This window comes from Lycorma delicatula, chromosome 1 (assembly GCF_047948215.1).
Source record: "Lycorma delicatula isolate Av1 chromosome 1, ASM4794821v1, whole genome shotgun sequence".
Taxonomy (NCBI): domain Eukaryota; kingdom Metazoa; phylum Arthropoda; class Insecta; order Hemiptera; family Fulgoridae; genus Lycorma; species Lycorma delicatula.
The window spans coordinates 277,150,637-277,167,422 of NC_134455.1; the positions used below are offsets into that span (position 1 = coordinate 277,150,637).

Here is a 16,786-nt window from a genome sequence, read left to right on the forward strand (position 1 = left end):
ATATAACGAATAACAAAAAAAAATGTACTACGTATACATATATACCTTTCTCAACCAGCCCGCTCCCACTCATAGATTCATTCGTAAAACAATTTTTAACTCCTATTTTCATAAAAATTTGATTGTTTGCCAAACAAATTACTGTACGTTGGAAAAAGTGTTAATATGTAATACGTTTTCCAAATATTTATACTAGTATAATGTGTATACAAGTACAGATAGGACTATATAATTAATGAAATCTTTATATAAACCTAGTTTATAATTATGCTTTATCTTTCTCACATGTTCCATGTATTATTCCTTAGTTTACCAAAATCTATTCGAAATACAGTAAACTGTATTTCAATAAATAAAAAAACCAATTGCTATTATATCTACAAAATTTCTATTTTTAAATTTCCCAAATAAATATTATTTTTCAGAGATTAGTGAATTACTTCTCAAAATACAAAATTAAATTTTATATACACTTTAAATTATTCACCATCAGTCTAAGTCAAATTTTTAAGACGAATTACAAAATTAGATTTTGCATTTCCCAAAATTCTTGGGCAATTCTTGATTTCTTCCGGAATAAAAATGGCATTTTGTAAAATCTCATTTACTTTTTCAGACGGTTAAGTATTATGCTAACTCTTTCGCATATCTGGACGAAAAGAAATAAACAGAATTCATATCCATTGCCGCGGTTGGTTATGTTCTAGCTCTACCATTCTACTGGCGAAGAAATATCTTTTTAAGATGATGAAGAGCATGGTGTTGCATCATGCTAAAAATACATAAATGTTTTGTCTTTAGTCATTCTTCAACAAATGCTATAACTTATTCTGAAGAAAATTTAGTTTTTTATCCATAAATCATTAAAAAGATAAGAACTGATAAGAATACGGCCAATTATATCGCCTAAGAGATTTTTTGAAAAATATTTTATTTTGTTTTACGTGATCTTTATTATTTAGTAAAAATTATCTTTTATTATTGCTTCATCATTAAAAAGTATACATAAAGAAAAGATTATTTTTTATTACCTCTTTCAATAATTGAAACACTGATTATAATCACATTCTATATAATGAACAGGTTCAGGAAAACATGAATTCCAATCTACATTATTTAGTATTTTCCATACTGGTTTACTAATTTCTAAAATTTTCATCCAGTAGGTTTGAGTTTTGTAAGCGCAGTTTTTGATCAGATGAAAAGGCGTGTTTAAAACGTCCTTGAGGGACGAGTGAGAAGATTATACTGTTGCGGCGCAAGATTGAGGCAAAATGCATTCATGCGATTGATTTATGATCGAACATTGTCTTGTTCCACGTAACGGTTTATTTCTCATTCTATCCTATACACTCCACTAGAACCTCTAACCACATAGACCTCTATGTGGTTACCTCTAGCACAAACACATACCTCTATACCTCTAGCACAAACACATAGCCAGAGGAAAGCAAAGTGAACTACTGCACGTCGAAAAAATGAACTCATAAACTTAACACTTATTGTATTAAAGTGTAGACTATCATGAAGTATAAGTAGTTGGATTTGCTGAATCAAAGGCAAAACTTGTTTAAAATTATTAAACTAATTCATTCTGTTCCTGATAGTAGATAAGTGATCGTCTCTCTCTTTGATTTCGCTGGATCAAAGTAAAAACCTATTCATGATCTTTCCTGTTATCATTTTATGTAAATTACATTTTTAAGGGAGATGGTGTTGATTTTGTGGTGATTGGAATCGTAGCATTTTTTGAATAAACCCTGAGATATTCACTATAGAAAACGACGGAGACATGGTATCATGACAGTAGTTCTGTCGGTTTTTAACAAAATCGTTCAGAAATTAGATGTTTTTTTAATTCTTTGATTTTATTTAAATTATAATGTTAACTTTGTTACGTATAAACACAAACCTTCGTAAACGAACTAATAATAAAATATTATTCTGAACATAATGGCACTTATGGCAAAGGGTACGGTAAGTTTTATTACTAAAATCAAAAAAATTAAGCAAAATGTGCTTCTTGATATAATTTTAAGCATTTAACTTCAATCTGAGAGCTTAAAATCTTTTGGCATGTGGAACCGTGGTAATGCCGGAACTTTATAAATCTAGTAAAAACATTTTTGTCTGTGACTTTTGTGTACTGGAACTACTTAATTTTTGTATTCGTACTTCTTGTACCCTACCTTACTTCAGCAATGTAGGCTACTATAATACAGTTAAAATTTTTCTAAACTTATACTTTTCTTAATCTTTACATTCCTATTGACTCAATGTACAATATTTACATTAATAACTTTCTTTTGTTATTTTCTATTACATGACCATCAACAATGATATTAAGTTTGAAATTTTAACATTTTCCACGAAGTGAAAAATTTCTTTCATCAGTTTTTGCGATGGATAGTGGTCGACGGTCGCAAACTGACTGAAAATATTTTATAGTAAATAAAAAACAGAGTCTTTTTGTACAAAATGGTTCATTGTACTTTAATTTCAAACTGATTTTTTTTCTTAACTGTTTTATCAGATTAACACATAGAATAGTAATAAATTAGTAGGCTAATTTAAAATAATTAGTAGTTTTTTCTTCTTTTTTTTAAGTGAGAGACTAGTTACACAAATTTAACAAAAGATGTTTTATCTTTTATTTCCCTTAGGTTATTTTATCTTATAATCAGGTTTTTAAGTAATTTTTAACATATATTTTATTATTCAGTCTATAATTTATAATTAATATTAATCAATTTCTCTAATTTCTACATGTTCAATTAATAATATAACAGTGTAATACCTTATAAAACACACTTACTGGGAGAACAGTGGTAGCCACTTGAAAGGATATCTATAACAAGAAAATCGTAATTGAGTTGCCGTGGTCAAAGTGAAAAGAATTTAAAGATGTGGAAGTTCTAAATCTAAAATTTTGCCAATTATAATTTGCTTCTGTCTATCCAGTTAAATACTTATTAAACACATTTTTTAAAACTCACATTTTACAAAAAAAGATTTATATATTGTATATTTACTGTACTTTATACTTTGTTTGTCTTTCTGTACTATAGAAAGATTTGAAAAACCAGCAAATCGACCAGATATTTCATAGTTAGAATTATTGTATGGCCATCAAATTGTCAAAAGGTTCTCGGATACGTCTTAATGCAGGCCCTCAGAAATTACGATAACCGTTCACTGATTCGCCATATTCCATCAGCGTCAGAACTGACCTAACAACACCTACCTAGATCCATTGCAACCAAGATTTAAAGAAAGGATCAAGGGTACAGAAGTGTAGTAGATGATCTCAAACATCACCGTAATATCAGAACTGGACTAAAAAAATCTTCATAAGATAGTGCATGGATATAATCAAAAACAGGTTCTAATCTTACAAAAATCATTCCGTACATTGGGAAATATTTTTTAGAAGATGTCAATATTGATAAACAATTTTAGTTTGGAATAGAACAGAATCAAAACGTCTCAATATTGCACTACCTCAAATTACAGCAGAACCGGAACACATAAATATTTTCATGTGACGGCTATTCATAATTTTTTAATGCAATGTAGGAATGTGACACAATCGTAGATCATAAATCTTTTTCAGATAAGAAGAAGATGTAATTCATAAAGAAAGTTTAACGATTGTATTATTCTGCCATGTTATTCCCATTCAGTTAATTCTCTGAAAGTAATTTTGGAGTTTTCTAGGATCTAGGGTGGCCTAGCATGAATTGGTTTGATGGAGACTCGGTTTTTATTCTTTTTATACTCTCTGAGTGGCCGTATATGGTGGTGGGTGACGGCAGGTAGCTGTCAATCTGTTTAGCAAATGTTGGTTGAGTTGTTTTAGAAGAGTAGGAAGCAAGTTTGAGAAGTTTCTCTTCCTCATTTTATTATGATTAAATTTTTAAAAATTCTAGAAGAAAAGTATCTCTCTAAAAAAATTAAAATGCTACCTGATAACAGGTAGATGTATCCTAAAGATAAAACTGACCAAGCTCATATATGGCACGGTGAAGTGTCTGAATAATTGAACCATAAATTTATATTCCAGACATCACACATCACTGAACTTTCTACTTGGACACATCATGACTATTACTGTTTTACGCAATTTGTTACAGTTTTAAAAAAAAATTCCATCCAGAGAATACCTTTTTGTTTGCAAAAGCTACTATTTAAAACTACAGGAATATAATATTAACGTTTGGAAGAGAGACCACAATATCTTATCATGGATGAAATAGAGTAAACTCTTCTACTGGTTGGAAACACTGTGCCTAATACATTGTTTCAGCAAAAAATTGTACGTACACTAATTACTGATCTTCACTCTAAGTATCCCAGTCACTCTTACAGCTCTTATGCACATAGATAATCTGAGTTCAAGTGATAATAGTAACAGACATTTTTTGAGAGTAGTGATTTTCGTTACACAATTATTTTATAATATGGAAAAATTAATCCGACGTAACTAGTTGTAAGTACTTTCAGTAATTAATTCAGCTTAACTTAGTGATGCCAGTATAGTGGGCCAAGTGTAGTGAAAAATAGATGAAACTTTTTTTTTGCTTTTACCAACGATATACGTTTAGTTATTTTTTTTATAATATCTGTGTTTTTAATATTTTTATTGATTTATTGATTTTCTTTTACATAATTAACTCTTACCCAATATCAGTTAACAATACGAAACTTAAAGTACGCAATACAGACCAATTATTTTTCAAATGATACATTCGTTTGTTCAGAAATTAAATTATTCCATTTCAATCAATAAATATACAATTTAAAAAATATTAATTTTCATAGCATCAACTGATTAATATAGATAAAGGGTGACATATATATTGAATTACACTAACATAAAATTTGAAAAATGATCTATTGAACAATTAAAAGTAAATAAGAACTATTGGTTTACAAATACGATAGTATTGTTAGGAAAGTAGTTAAAAGTTATCCAGTTTTTTTATACAATGGTTACTTTTGGTAAAAAAAGAGTAGAGCAATTAAATTAGAAAGATATGCTTATAAAGTTTAAAAAAAAATAAATAAATACAAACGTAAATGCACATTATTTCATATAACAAAAAAATAATAATAATAAATATTTACCATAAACTAAAAAAAATATATATTTTTGCGTATGTTTATATAAAAAATTAACAGGTTATTGATAAATAGGTTATTTTTTACAAAGGCAGAGAGAACTATTTTTAGGGAGTACTTTTTAGTAAGGATTGGTAAATGTTTTTGTTATAATTTAAATTTCATCGTTAATTTGAATTTTTTTTGTTTGTTTTAATATACCCCTTTACTAATTCCTTTGTATCTACTGGAGATGATTGTTTAATTATTGAAATATACTGAGTTTTTAAAATTTTCATAAATTTACATTTTATCAATTATACAATTTTATCGTCCTGTAATTTGACATTCCTTTTCACCTAATTTGTATAAATAAAGTTATACATCTTATTTTTGTATAAGTACCTAATTAAACTAAAAAGGTTAATAGAAATAAATGATAAAAAGATTTTTTTTTTGGTTTTCCTTGTCCTTCATATTATTTGAAATTGGCTAATTATCCCTACCTCGCAACGGATTTTTTTTTAGTACATATTAAATTTATAACTTAAAAAAAAAATAAAAGTACCAAAAGTGTTTTTTTTTTTGTTTTTTAAGAACTTTATCCTCCATGAGAATTATATTGACCAGTCATAATTCTAACCGTAGAAATGCGCTAACAGATGATCTTATCTTCAGCGGGTACATTTTTTTTTATTTTCATAGGGTTTGCATTAGAGATAAATGGATTACGGATTCATATTTTTAATGTCATTCAAAATTTCAATCTCACTGAAACACCAGTTTCTTGGAAACTGCTGTTTCTTTTAAAACTTTGGAGATACTGTAGTTTGAAACCAAGTGTTATTTTTATAAACTTAAACAGTAAATTGATAATACTTTAAAATAAGTTCCATAATAAATGTGTTTTTTCCTGACGCCATTTTTAAACTTTGCATAATCTACTTGTTTCCTGTTTACTCGAGAGTGATAATTTATGCTAAATTTTACCACCGAAAATAGCGTTATGTTTCAATAATGGAGATATTATGTTTAAGAGCTGAATGTATTTATCGCTCTGAATTAATTCATGTTGCAGGAGTAATTTAGCTATAAAAGGTACAGCTTATAATAATTAATCCACATTGAATTTCATCAAAATAAATAGTTTATGCTTTTAAATAAATAGTTTATGCTTTAATGCTCTTTTGATCGTATTATCACAATTTTTTTAAACTCTTTATTCCAAAAGAGTTGAAGTAATAAAACATTCAGTTGCCTAGGATTTTAAGAAAAATGCGCTTCAAATTTAGAATTTCCTGGAACCACAATTATGACATATGATTTTTGAATTGATAATTCTGGACGAGTGAGAGATAAATTAGTCATTTGAAGTTTACAATTAGTATATTTCGGAACACATAAAAGTCCCAGTAGTTAATCTAAAACATTTCAAATTTTTAACAGAAATAGTTTTATCAGGTTTGTTTAATTTAATAAAAAAAATTCCATTATATTTACACACATTTACACATTTATTCTGCTTATAAACCTAATAAATATTTAATTTAAGTATATATTACACATAAAATTATTAAATAACAAAAAAACTTAAAATAAGTTTTTCTACACAATTTAAATATCTAATTTTGTTTTAAATTACTTTATTAAAACATACTTCGTTACAAGTGAGATTTACAAAGATTATTCATACAATTTATAGTAATAATTATTAAACTAATATAATCTAAAATAAAAAGTAGAAATAAATGATAATATCTATGAAAAATTATTACCCAGTAATTGTAACAAAATATTTTCATCATACAGAGAATATTTACCTTATCTTGATTTTCCAAAACATAATATTTTTTTAAAATTATGTAATTTAGGTTTTATTTAACTTACTACTTAAAGAATCAGTAAGAAATAAGCAATAATGATCATGCTTTTTTTTTATGTAAATTTTACACACATTTTTTTCTATGCAAAATGCTCTATAAAATCAGCAAATAAACTGTAGTAGTAATGTCTTTCTTTATTGAGCCATGAATTTTAATATTTTATTGGGACGGTTCCGCTATCTAGCAACCATCCATGCAGCAAAAAACAACGTTAAATGAACAGATGTAGTGGACGTTCGTGACGTCAGATTTGGAGATGTGACTGTAAAAAAGAGAATATTAATATATTAATAATAATAAATAAATAAAATTAAAAAAAAATTATATATATAATAAACAATATATTTTCAGTTATACCATAAAATTATATCTTATACATAATTGCGAAAGTTTTTCTGTTTGTTTGTTTGTTTGCAACAGCATCACGCGAGAACCAACAAACCGATTCCTTTAAATTTTCAGAATACACTTTTGTTATTTCAGGAAAATTTGAAAGCTGCAGATCAAGGATATATAGCTCTATTGGAGATTGAAATATTAAAGATATTCATTAGGCAAACAAATAAAAATTAATCTTTTACTTATATTTCTGTCACCATGATAATAGAAAGATAATGAAGTAAAAATGACTAATGCTTTTTTCTTCAATGAATCACTATAAAATATACAATATTATCACAAACATGAAGATAACGAACGCGTCAGGGGTACATAAGGCGGAGCCCCCTAGCTAGACGGTCGGAAAAGTGAAGCGAGCCCTGATGCACTAGTATGTTATAAACACAAAAAACCTGAAAAATGAATTTTGGATGCATTATTTTTTAAATATTATTTGTTTAAGGCGTACAACTAATTCAAAATTATATCCACAATCAACCTTAAGGGGAAGTGAAGGACAATTTTCTTATACGAGGCATTTTAAGGTTTTTAGTGAAATTTACCTTATAATTCTTATTAATATCCCTACAAACGCGTTTAAAAGGACAGAAATATCATAAAAAAATTAATATTAATATTAATGAATATAAAGATGAAATAAGCCTTATTTCTTCGACTTTTGGTTAGGTTTGGATGAAAAAAAATTATATTTTTCTTAATTTCTGATCATTTTATGTAAAAAAAAATTAAATCATCCGTGTTTAATAAGAAAGTATAAAATTTAAATATTCTTATAAAAAAAAAAAAAATAAAATAATACTTTGCTATATTTAATAACCAAGGACCATATGTAATAAAATGAATTTATTTACTGTAAATACTACATTCCATTATGAAATATTTGAAATTAAATAAGCTCTATAACCAGAAGCGGAAGGAAACTACTAAATCGCAAAGGAAAACCAGAAGCCCTTTGTAATTAAAAGGGTGAACTACTCTTTGAACTTTAAATTCAGTAGATAAAATTAATTATTCTTTACAGTAAAAAATCTTCTATTGCAGATCAAGATAATAAAATAACAGATAACATGCAAACATAGGAGACTTTTATTTGCTCTTATTAAAATATTTTGTAAAATAATTAATTACTAATTTTTTATTTTCTAATTTTCAACAAATATTATCCAAATTATGACTTCTTACCCGAAAGTTTAAAAGTGAAAGTGCATTTCAAGAGTGAATAGTTGTCCAGTTTCAACCTATTTCAAATATTTTTTCTACTAATTAGTTACGATATAAATATGTATATTACAATCTTTGTATGACTTACAGAATTCTGGCTTATTGTTAGTGGCTTATTTATATAAATCCTATAAGATTTTGACTTAATAAACTGTGTCAAATGTTACCTAGTAGTTAGTCATTAATTTTTTCCTCAGAAACAAACAATTCCACAATTAATAAGTAAATTTTATTATTTTTTTTATTCCTGTACGTACGTTACAATCTGTTCAATTTGTAAACAATAAGCAACCTCCACGGCTCAATTAGATGAGGATGATGTGGTTGACATGTGAATGAGGTTTACTCAGGTAAAGACTCAGGTCCATCATTCCTGAGATGTGTGATTTATTGAATCTCAAACATCAATGTACACCGGTAAATTCTGCCTAGTATTCAAATTCGTATAAAAACAACTAACTTTTACTACGATTTGAACTTCAGAACCTTTGACTTTGAAAATCAGTGTTAACCAACTGAGTTGCGATGAGAGTTTACCACTAGACTAGCCCGGTGAGGTACCAGGCAAATTTGAAAAAAAAAATTACAGAATAATTACTACAAATGATTCTGTAAAATAATTATTAATCAGTACAGTAGAATGAAAATCCCATGTTATTACTGAGTATACTATTACTTTAAATGTGTGTATCGAAAAGGAATATGAAGAAAAACATAATATATGTGTTTATCATTTTATTCACTTTGATTTTAATTAAAGAGATATACACTGCTTTTTCCTTAATGTAAATTGCTCTATGTAAATTTGATATTTGTTTTACATGAAACAGAAATATAATATTATTTTAACAGCCAGCACAGCAGGATATGAGGTGGCCTGTTTCCAAATAAATTGTTTTATGTCAGAGCCAATTATCCATGCTGTGAATCAAAACTTTTTTAATTTACGTAAAAGACTAATAATTTCAATTAGAGTTAGGGTAGGAGGGAGCACAACATTTTGAGAGGCGTCAGTAGTTCCCTACCTAATACAGGAGCGACTTGCAATAGAGAGCAAATGTGGGGTATTTACACTTCCCTATCAAGGAGACTAAAAGCTTTGCTAATCTTCCCTCTCCAGTTTCCCACTACTGGTGTGCTCCAAAAGTATTTATAAGATGTAACGTGAAACTCATGTGTACATGTAGTCATATGTTTGCATGTTATTTTAAATAAATATACCATGTACCTAGGTACATAATTTTTGATAAAATACGAATTATATAAAAATAAAAACATGGTAGACTACTTTTAGAAAAACCTTTACTTTGAAATAACTTCCAGTTATATTTCCAAACAAAAATTTGAATTATTTCGTGCGGTTTTGAACAAAATCCTTATGAAAAAGTTTCAGTATTGCCATCTTTGAAGTTACGTAAAAATTACTCTTTCAAAAAAAGGCATGTTGATAATTCGCATATAAGTAGTAGTCGAAAATAATACATATATGAAAAGCTGCATACAACGTTTTTTAAATAATGTTATTTATTATTATTTAATCATATGAGAAAAAATCAGAAATCATAAACAAAATCAGAAAAATGAATAACAAAACCATATATAATCAAATAACTCCTAAACAAAACAATGAAATAAAGCACATTAACACCTAAAGGAGGAAGTTCCAGCACAAATATTCACTTAGTATCCCCAAGGTCAAACATATAGAGTCATAACAGCCGTCTGTGACTGATTACTGTCCTGATTGTTATCCTGCAGTTTCATAGCCAGATAATTTTCGTGATTGTCTAGTCTTAATTTGGATTTAGAACTTAATCATTGAAACTCCTCGTGAACGTATGGTAAACCTAGACAGTCATGGATCTCACTGTTCCTCACGAACCACGGCGTTTCCGTTATCCTTCTTATTAATTTGTTCTGGAACCGATGGATAATATCAATGTTGCTTCGAATATTTTCCCCAGAGTTGGATACCGTAAGTCAATGCTGACTTCAGAAATACTTTTTATATCTCCTGTTTGTTAGACAATGGTAACTGCAACCTCCTGCTAGAAAGCATTACAGCTCTCTAAATGTAAAGTTAAGCTGTTTTCTTTTTTCTCTCAAATTAATTTTCCATATAAGACGACAGTCCAAATCTAGATCAAGATAATGTAGGTCTGTACATGGTCAGCATGCGGAATGAAACGCCATTTAAGTGGACCCTGGACTCATTGCAACCATCTCATGACTTGATATAAATAAAAACTTGAATAAATGAAAGGGAATGTGTTATTCGATTCTGCAACTATTATTTCACTCTCCGTGCACTGTATACAGTTTTTCTGTTTTCAAATTTTTTATTGTTCTGAACGACACAGTTATCCCCATCCTGTCAACATACCAGTTTCACAAAGAAGGCTGGCCAATCACTTATCGTCGTGTTACTATAATGTAATCGTGGACAAGAAGGTGGTTGTTGTCTTGTATTGACCGAGCAACCAGTATGAGTGAAAAAGTGGTTGAAAACCTACTAACCGATTTACGTGCTCACTATACACTCAAAAATAAATTAAGTAGCCTTTAACGAGGTCATATACTGTTTTTTGTGTGATCAACGACTGTTTAACGAATGGATGCACCATCATTCACACACGACCGGTCAATTTCTTATCACTTCTCATAAACTAATGTAACTTAAACTCATCAATGCAGACAAAACACATCTCAGTACATTTCCACAACCTACGTTGTAATGCCGACCATCACATCGTTCAGGCTCTTAGAAAATACAGGGACGACAAAAATCATAAAATTCAGTGTATTGCGAACATATCTGAACGATTTCAGTTGCTGTCAATCGGTCCTTTGCGGTTCATGGACCCTTTACAAATTTTATCAGCGATCTGGGGGTATTACTGCCACACTGTAGTGGGGACCTAACTGCCGCTAATGGAAAGCCCGGTCTGAGCCGCAACACCCCGACATCAGCCGAGTCGACTTGGCTGGAGACCTGCTTTCGGATTCAACACTCTTTCTCAAAGCTAACGCAAAAGCGGCCCTTTTCTGGGCCACCACTCCAGAAACCTCAAACAGTCCTTCTCAGGGCTACTATAAAGTTTTAAGTTGCCTCGTGTCGTCAAAGCCATTCGGCGACAAGTTGTATGGCCTTCAAACTGTGGGAAGACGAATGCGGGTTTTAATTTATATTTAACCGCAACGGTTTGCATTTTAACAATGTATGTAAATCGCTTTACATGCAATCGCATTTTAACAATATTAATCGATTTACTAACCGAAACATCAGGTTTTGCAAGAACTGTTTTATCCGACATAAAAAGTATAAATTATTTATAGTTAGTTAACAAACAAGAGGTTGTTTTTTAGAAACTTTTCGGTAATGATTTTCGATGCTCTTTGCGAAAAGCAAAACATAATTTAGAATAATAGCATGTACGATTTTCGTCAGACATACAGCAAAATTTCCCAAAAAATTAGTAAAATATATTGCAAATATATGGCACCTTTTTTGGTGTTCAGGCAAGTGAGCGTAATATGAAAGTCCAATTGCGATCACCGTGTGCCAAACACAAAAAACGTTGACGTAATGCAGATATTCTTCTAATCTAACTAAGTCGAGTAGCGATTACAGCGAAATCAATTTTTTAAACGTCATTACAAGTTGTGTATCACCCATTTTGCGCCCTCATTCGTCCGACAGCATTAGCAGGCATTCCGCGCATTAGATATTCCGCGCGTCCGTAACTCAGGGTGCACACCGCGTTCTACGATCGCCACCTTCCGGTTCAGCAGCCACAAGGATCAGGATCGATCAGATCGATCCTGACTGTTGTGACACAATTATCATATACAACTACTTATTAAATATATTAGTTATCGTACTTTCTTTATATATAGAAAACGTGTCTTGTGCGGAGCACGAGTAGTTTATACAATTTTATAACGCAGATTGTACGTTGAATTTTCTAAATTCTTTTCGTACTTTAAATCTAATTTTATTATTATTGTTTATTTATATTTTTAATCTTATTTTTAAAATGTTTATATTTAATTTATTTTTTAATATTTTTAATGTTATATTTAATTTTACCATTATTTTATTTGACGATTTTTTCACCACTTATGTAAAACGCAATTTGCGTAGACGTTGCGGGTAACAGTGGCTGTGAGGTTTAAAGCACTGACTGTATACATACCGGGTGACCGAGTTTGAGACCAGTTCTTTTTTACACTTCAAATATTATTTAATTAATTCTACCATCAACCTGTGACGTAACAATTGGCAGACGACAGCAGTAGCTTATTATCTAGTACCCAAACATTCAATATTAGAATAATCAAATAATTGATGTTTAAAGTGTAAATATAATTAGGCTGGCAACACTGAGATGGAAAACGGAATTTTCAAGATGGCGGTTGTCATGTGACAAATTATAGCTGTTACACAGGAGACAGAATTAAAACATTAGTTCTCTGGTAGACCTCTATAGAATAATGTAAGTGTGGATTAAAAATAATATTAAGGGGTGGATAGTAAGGAAATATCTACTCACACAGAGACTGCGAAAAAAGGCTCAACTTAAGGTAGATTTTTAAGTACCACCTCAGGCACCTCAGGCATCCATCCAGCCCACAATTCCTAGTTGATTTGAAAATCGATACACGCAGGTTGGATGCATCATATTAATGTTTAATAAATTTTTGTCATTTCAAATATAAACTACAAGCACTGCTAACACTCTAATACTATTTTACTATTTCAAACACTGTAAGTAAGATAGAAGAATATAGCGTTGTTTATAAATTAAAAATCGTATTTATTTAATAGATTATATTTTAGAGCCTAAATTCTTAATGAGTATTGTGAAAAATGGATAAATTGGATTGCATTTTTTCCTTTACTCTTGTTGACTTTTTAAATTTCTTTAAATCCAAAGTGTCTAACATTAACATATACTAATGAAAGGGTTGAAGAGATGCCAGAATTAATATTTGATAGTTTTATTAACAGTTAGAAAATAAACACAATTTTATAATAGCGAACAAATTTGAGTTAATTTTCAAAACACAATTTTTTTATACATCCCTTGGTTCATCAGTCCACATTTTTCTAATCCCTCCAATTTCTATAACTAATTCGTAAGAAAAAATAATTCTGACCAGTATTTCTTATTTCTAAGTGCTGTTTTACTCCTACTTTTAATGGCTTGTGTACTAAAAAAACAAATATGTTACATTAATAAATATTTCCATGAAATTAAAGAAATAAAATAAAAAATTAACTCTAAAATAATACCTTTTATAAAAACAAATATTTTGTTCATATTTGGAACGTAATTGTGCACTATATAGATAACATATCAAGTGGAAAGGACTGCCTAACGTGAATAAAAAGAAACGAAAAACTCATCCACTGTTTCTACTTTATTCAAAAGACATCTAGGTCAGAGAAGGATTAAATATAATTAACGATTTAAAAAAACGTATTTCTTGTCAAAACATAAGTATTATAAATAGATATCACAATATTTTACATGTTTTATGCCAAATCAAAATTGATCGATGCTCTTGTATAAAGATGAGTTTAATAAAATCATTAATAATAAAATAGCAAGTTGATGGGAAATATTTAAAACATAACTTTTTATCTAAATATAACTTTTGAAAAAAAATTTAAGATTACAACCTATTATTTACTCATCCTCAAAGTGATATTCTCAGATAAAAACACAATTACTAGTTTATTTTTATATAGGTTCATCGGAAATTCCTTTGGATATTATTTACTATTAATGGAGAGTATAATAAGGTCTTATAAAATTAAAAAGGAGACTGTTTAAATTTCTTTATATCAGTAGTGTCTAAGTAATTTGAATATAATTCAAATTTGTATTTAACAATTGTATTTTCTATATTCTTGACCTGCTTGTAGGCCACGAATTATGCTGTACAACTTGAAAATCGTTCGTTACAAGTAGATCTAATTCTTCAAATTTTCACAAAGAAAAGAAATTAGGTATATGCAGCGTCTGCCAACTAGAATAATTATAATAGAATATCGTCGAGGTAATTACACAATTTTTAGTTCTCTTTTTTTTCTCAATTCTCAATTTTTACTCTACGCCGGACTGATTTTGGCCATAATTTTTCTTGTATTAAGCAAATAAGCGTTAAAATTGCTGAACAACCAAAACACATATATCGAAAAATAGAATCAGTTATGATCGTTAATTCATCGTTTAATTCATCAGTTATGATCGTTTAATTCATGAGTAGCTGGTGATCAAATGATATTTATACCCCCTCAAAACAAAAAAAGAAAAAGAAAATAGGATACGTATTTAATTTTCCCTAAATCTCTATAGAAATATAATTTGCAAATTTTCTCAGCTTCAGAATTTCGGGACAGCATATTTGTACAGTAAGAAAAATATAGCAATTCCTTGTAAAAAAGAGGAGGTTAAAGAAAAAGTTCACAATACTAAAAAGTAGCTCAATTTTGAACTGTTTAAAAAATGTTTTATTATTGCAATATGATTCAGTTATACAACAATAGCTGTAATGCATCATTTTTCAAACTATAATTAAATTTACACCAAAACTGATTATAGATGAAAATAATTACTTTTTATTATTTTTTTTTTAAGTAGCCTGAATTTGAAATGTAATGTTAATGTACATTTTTTACAGTTATTACAGTAGTAAAAAGAAGTTAATTATGTACTTTTTTATAATTAAACAAAACCTATTATTTATTATCTAAAAATAAGCTCTAATTTTTTTTTAAAGAATACTGTTAAGCAAACACCAGTCAAATTAGTAGCATGTATTTTTAGTTGATTTAAGTTCTTGTGTTTTTTTTACTTATTCACGTTTTATAGTAATTCATTTGCAGACGTTTCCTAATGCTTAATACAGCTAACGTGTCAGAGTTAACTCCATTAAATCTGTTATATGTTTTTTGTTGAATTAGGAAGAGTCCAAGTATTAGACACGATCTCTTGTTTTCTATTTTACCTCATTTCTTCCACAAGAGAACCGAGTATGAGTCCTTTATCTTCTGCTAAATCTGGTTTTATGGATCTTTTTATCCTTCATTTACTGCTTATATAAACAAATAGTTACGAATTTTTGTATAAAACAATTATTTTTATAGTTTAAATAATTGCACTTTGTGTTAAATAAATTTTAGAGATGAAGATTTTCATCAGAATGTATAAAAATAAACATAAAAATATAAAATAAAGGTAAAAAATATTTTTTTTCTTGGTAGCGGAAAAGTACATGTATTAAGCCTAGTAGTCAGTTGTTTTTCTAGGGAAGAAATATATTGAATAGTTTTATCTAACCTTTCAACTATGCAAGAGGAATGAATCACTGGCAAAATGAATATTAGCAAAATTAATTTAACATCAAGAACTAAGCGCTCTTATGAAGCAACTTCCATTTTAAAGTTTCGGACTTTTACTCAGTTTGACTACCTACGTAGTTTATTAAAAAAACTTGTAAATTTAATTCGTATTTAAAACCATATCTATGTAACTTATTATCTTTAAACAGTTTTTATACCCTTGATTTTTTTCGTATTGTTTTTACTGATTGGAAGATTTGAAAATCTAATTCTATTTTTGTGAAAATTCAGGCAGTCTCTGAGAACTGAAACCGAGACCGTAAATCTAGCAATTAATGTTGCTATTGAGTTTCACTACCTCAGTTAACTGTGTATCATGATGTAGAATTACTTAAATTTAGATTTTAAGGATACGAAAAGAACACATTCCTCGGAATTCGAGCTAGTTACGTCTCAATTAAAGTTCCACTTTAAGTTATTCTGTTGAATAATACCTGGATTAAACTCACACTCTACCCAATAAACTATCTACAAAGTAGTAGTTCAGCCAGACAATGAAGAAGGAGGAAACACCAATCAATCTCTAAGAATAGAAGTACAACAAAGTGTAGAGAAACACAATCAATAACCAGGATATTTTTTGTATGGGGCAGTAATTGTAACTTCACTTCGTACCTCCCTATGAGAGGTAGTTGAAAATTAATCTCCGATGGATAATTGTTGTGTAAATAAGATATCAGAAGAATTTACGTGTTTATATATATATATATATATATATATATATATATATATTACACAGGAAATAACCAGAGACCGGTGCAACCAGTCACTC

The 16,786-nt window shown here is 28.9% G+C and overlaps 1 protein-coding gene across 1 annotated transcript in view; it reads right to left on the reverse strand.

Annotated features, from left to right (window-relative positions):
- Nucleotides 1–6,881: 6,881 nt before the first annotated feature.
- The window catches only part of LOC142318315 (uncharacterized), a 232,534-nt gene continuing 222,629 nt past the window's right edge, over nt 6,882–16,786 (reverse strand). Inside the window, exon 6 of the mRNA XM_075354888.1 lies at nt 6,882–7,245. Within this exon, the coding sequence (XP_075211003.1) occupies nt 7,160–7,245 (86 nt within the window). The 3' untranslated portion in view covers nt 6,882–7,159. The remainder of the gene's footprint in view (nt 7,246–16,786) is intronic.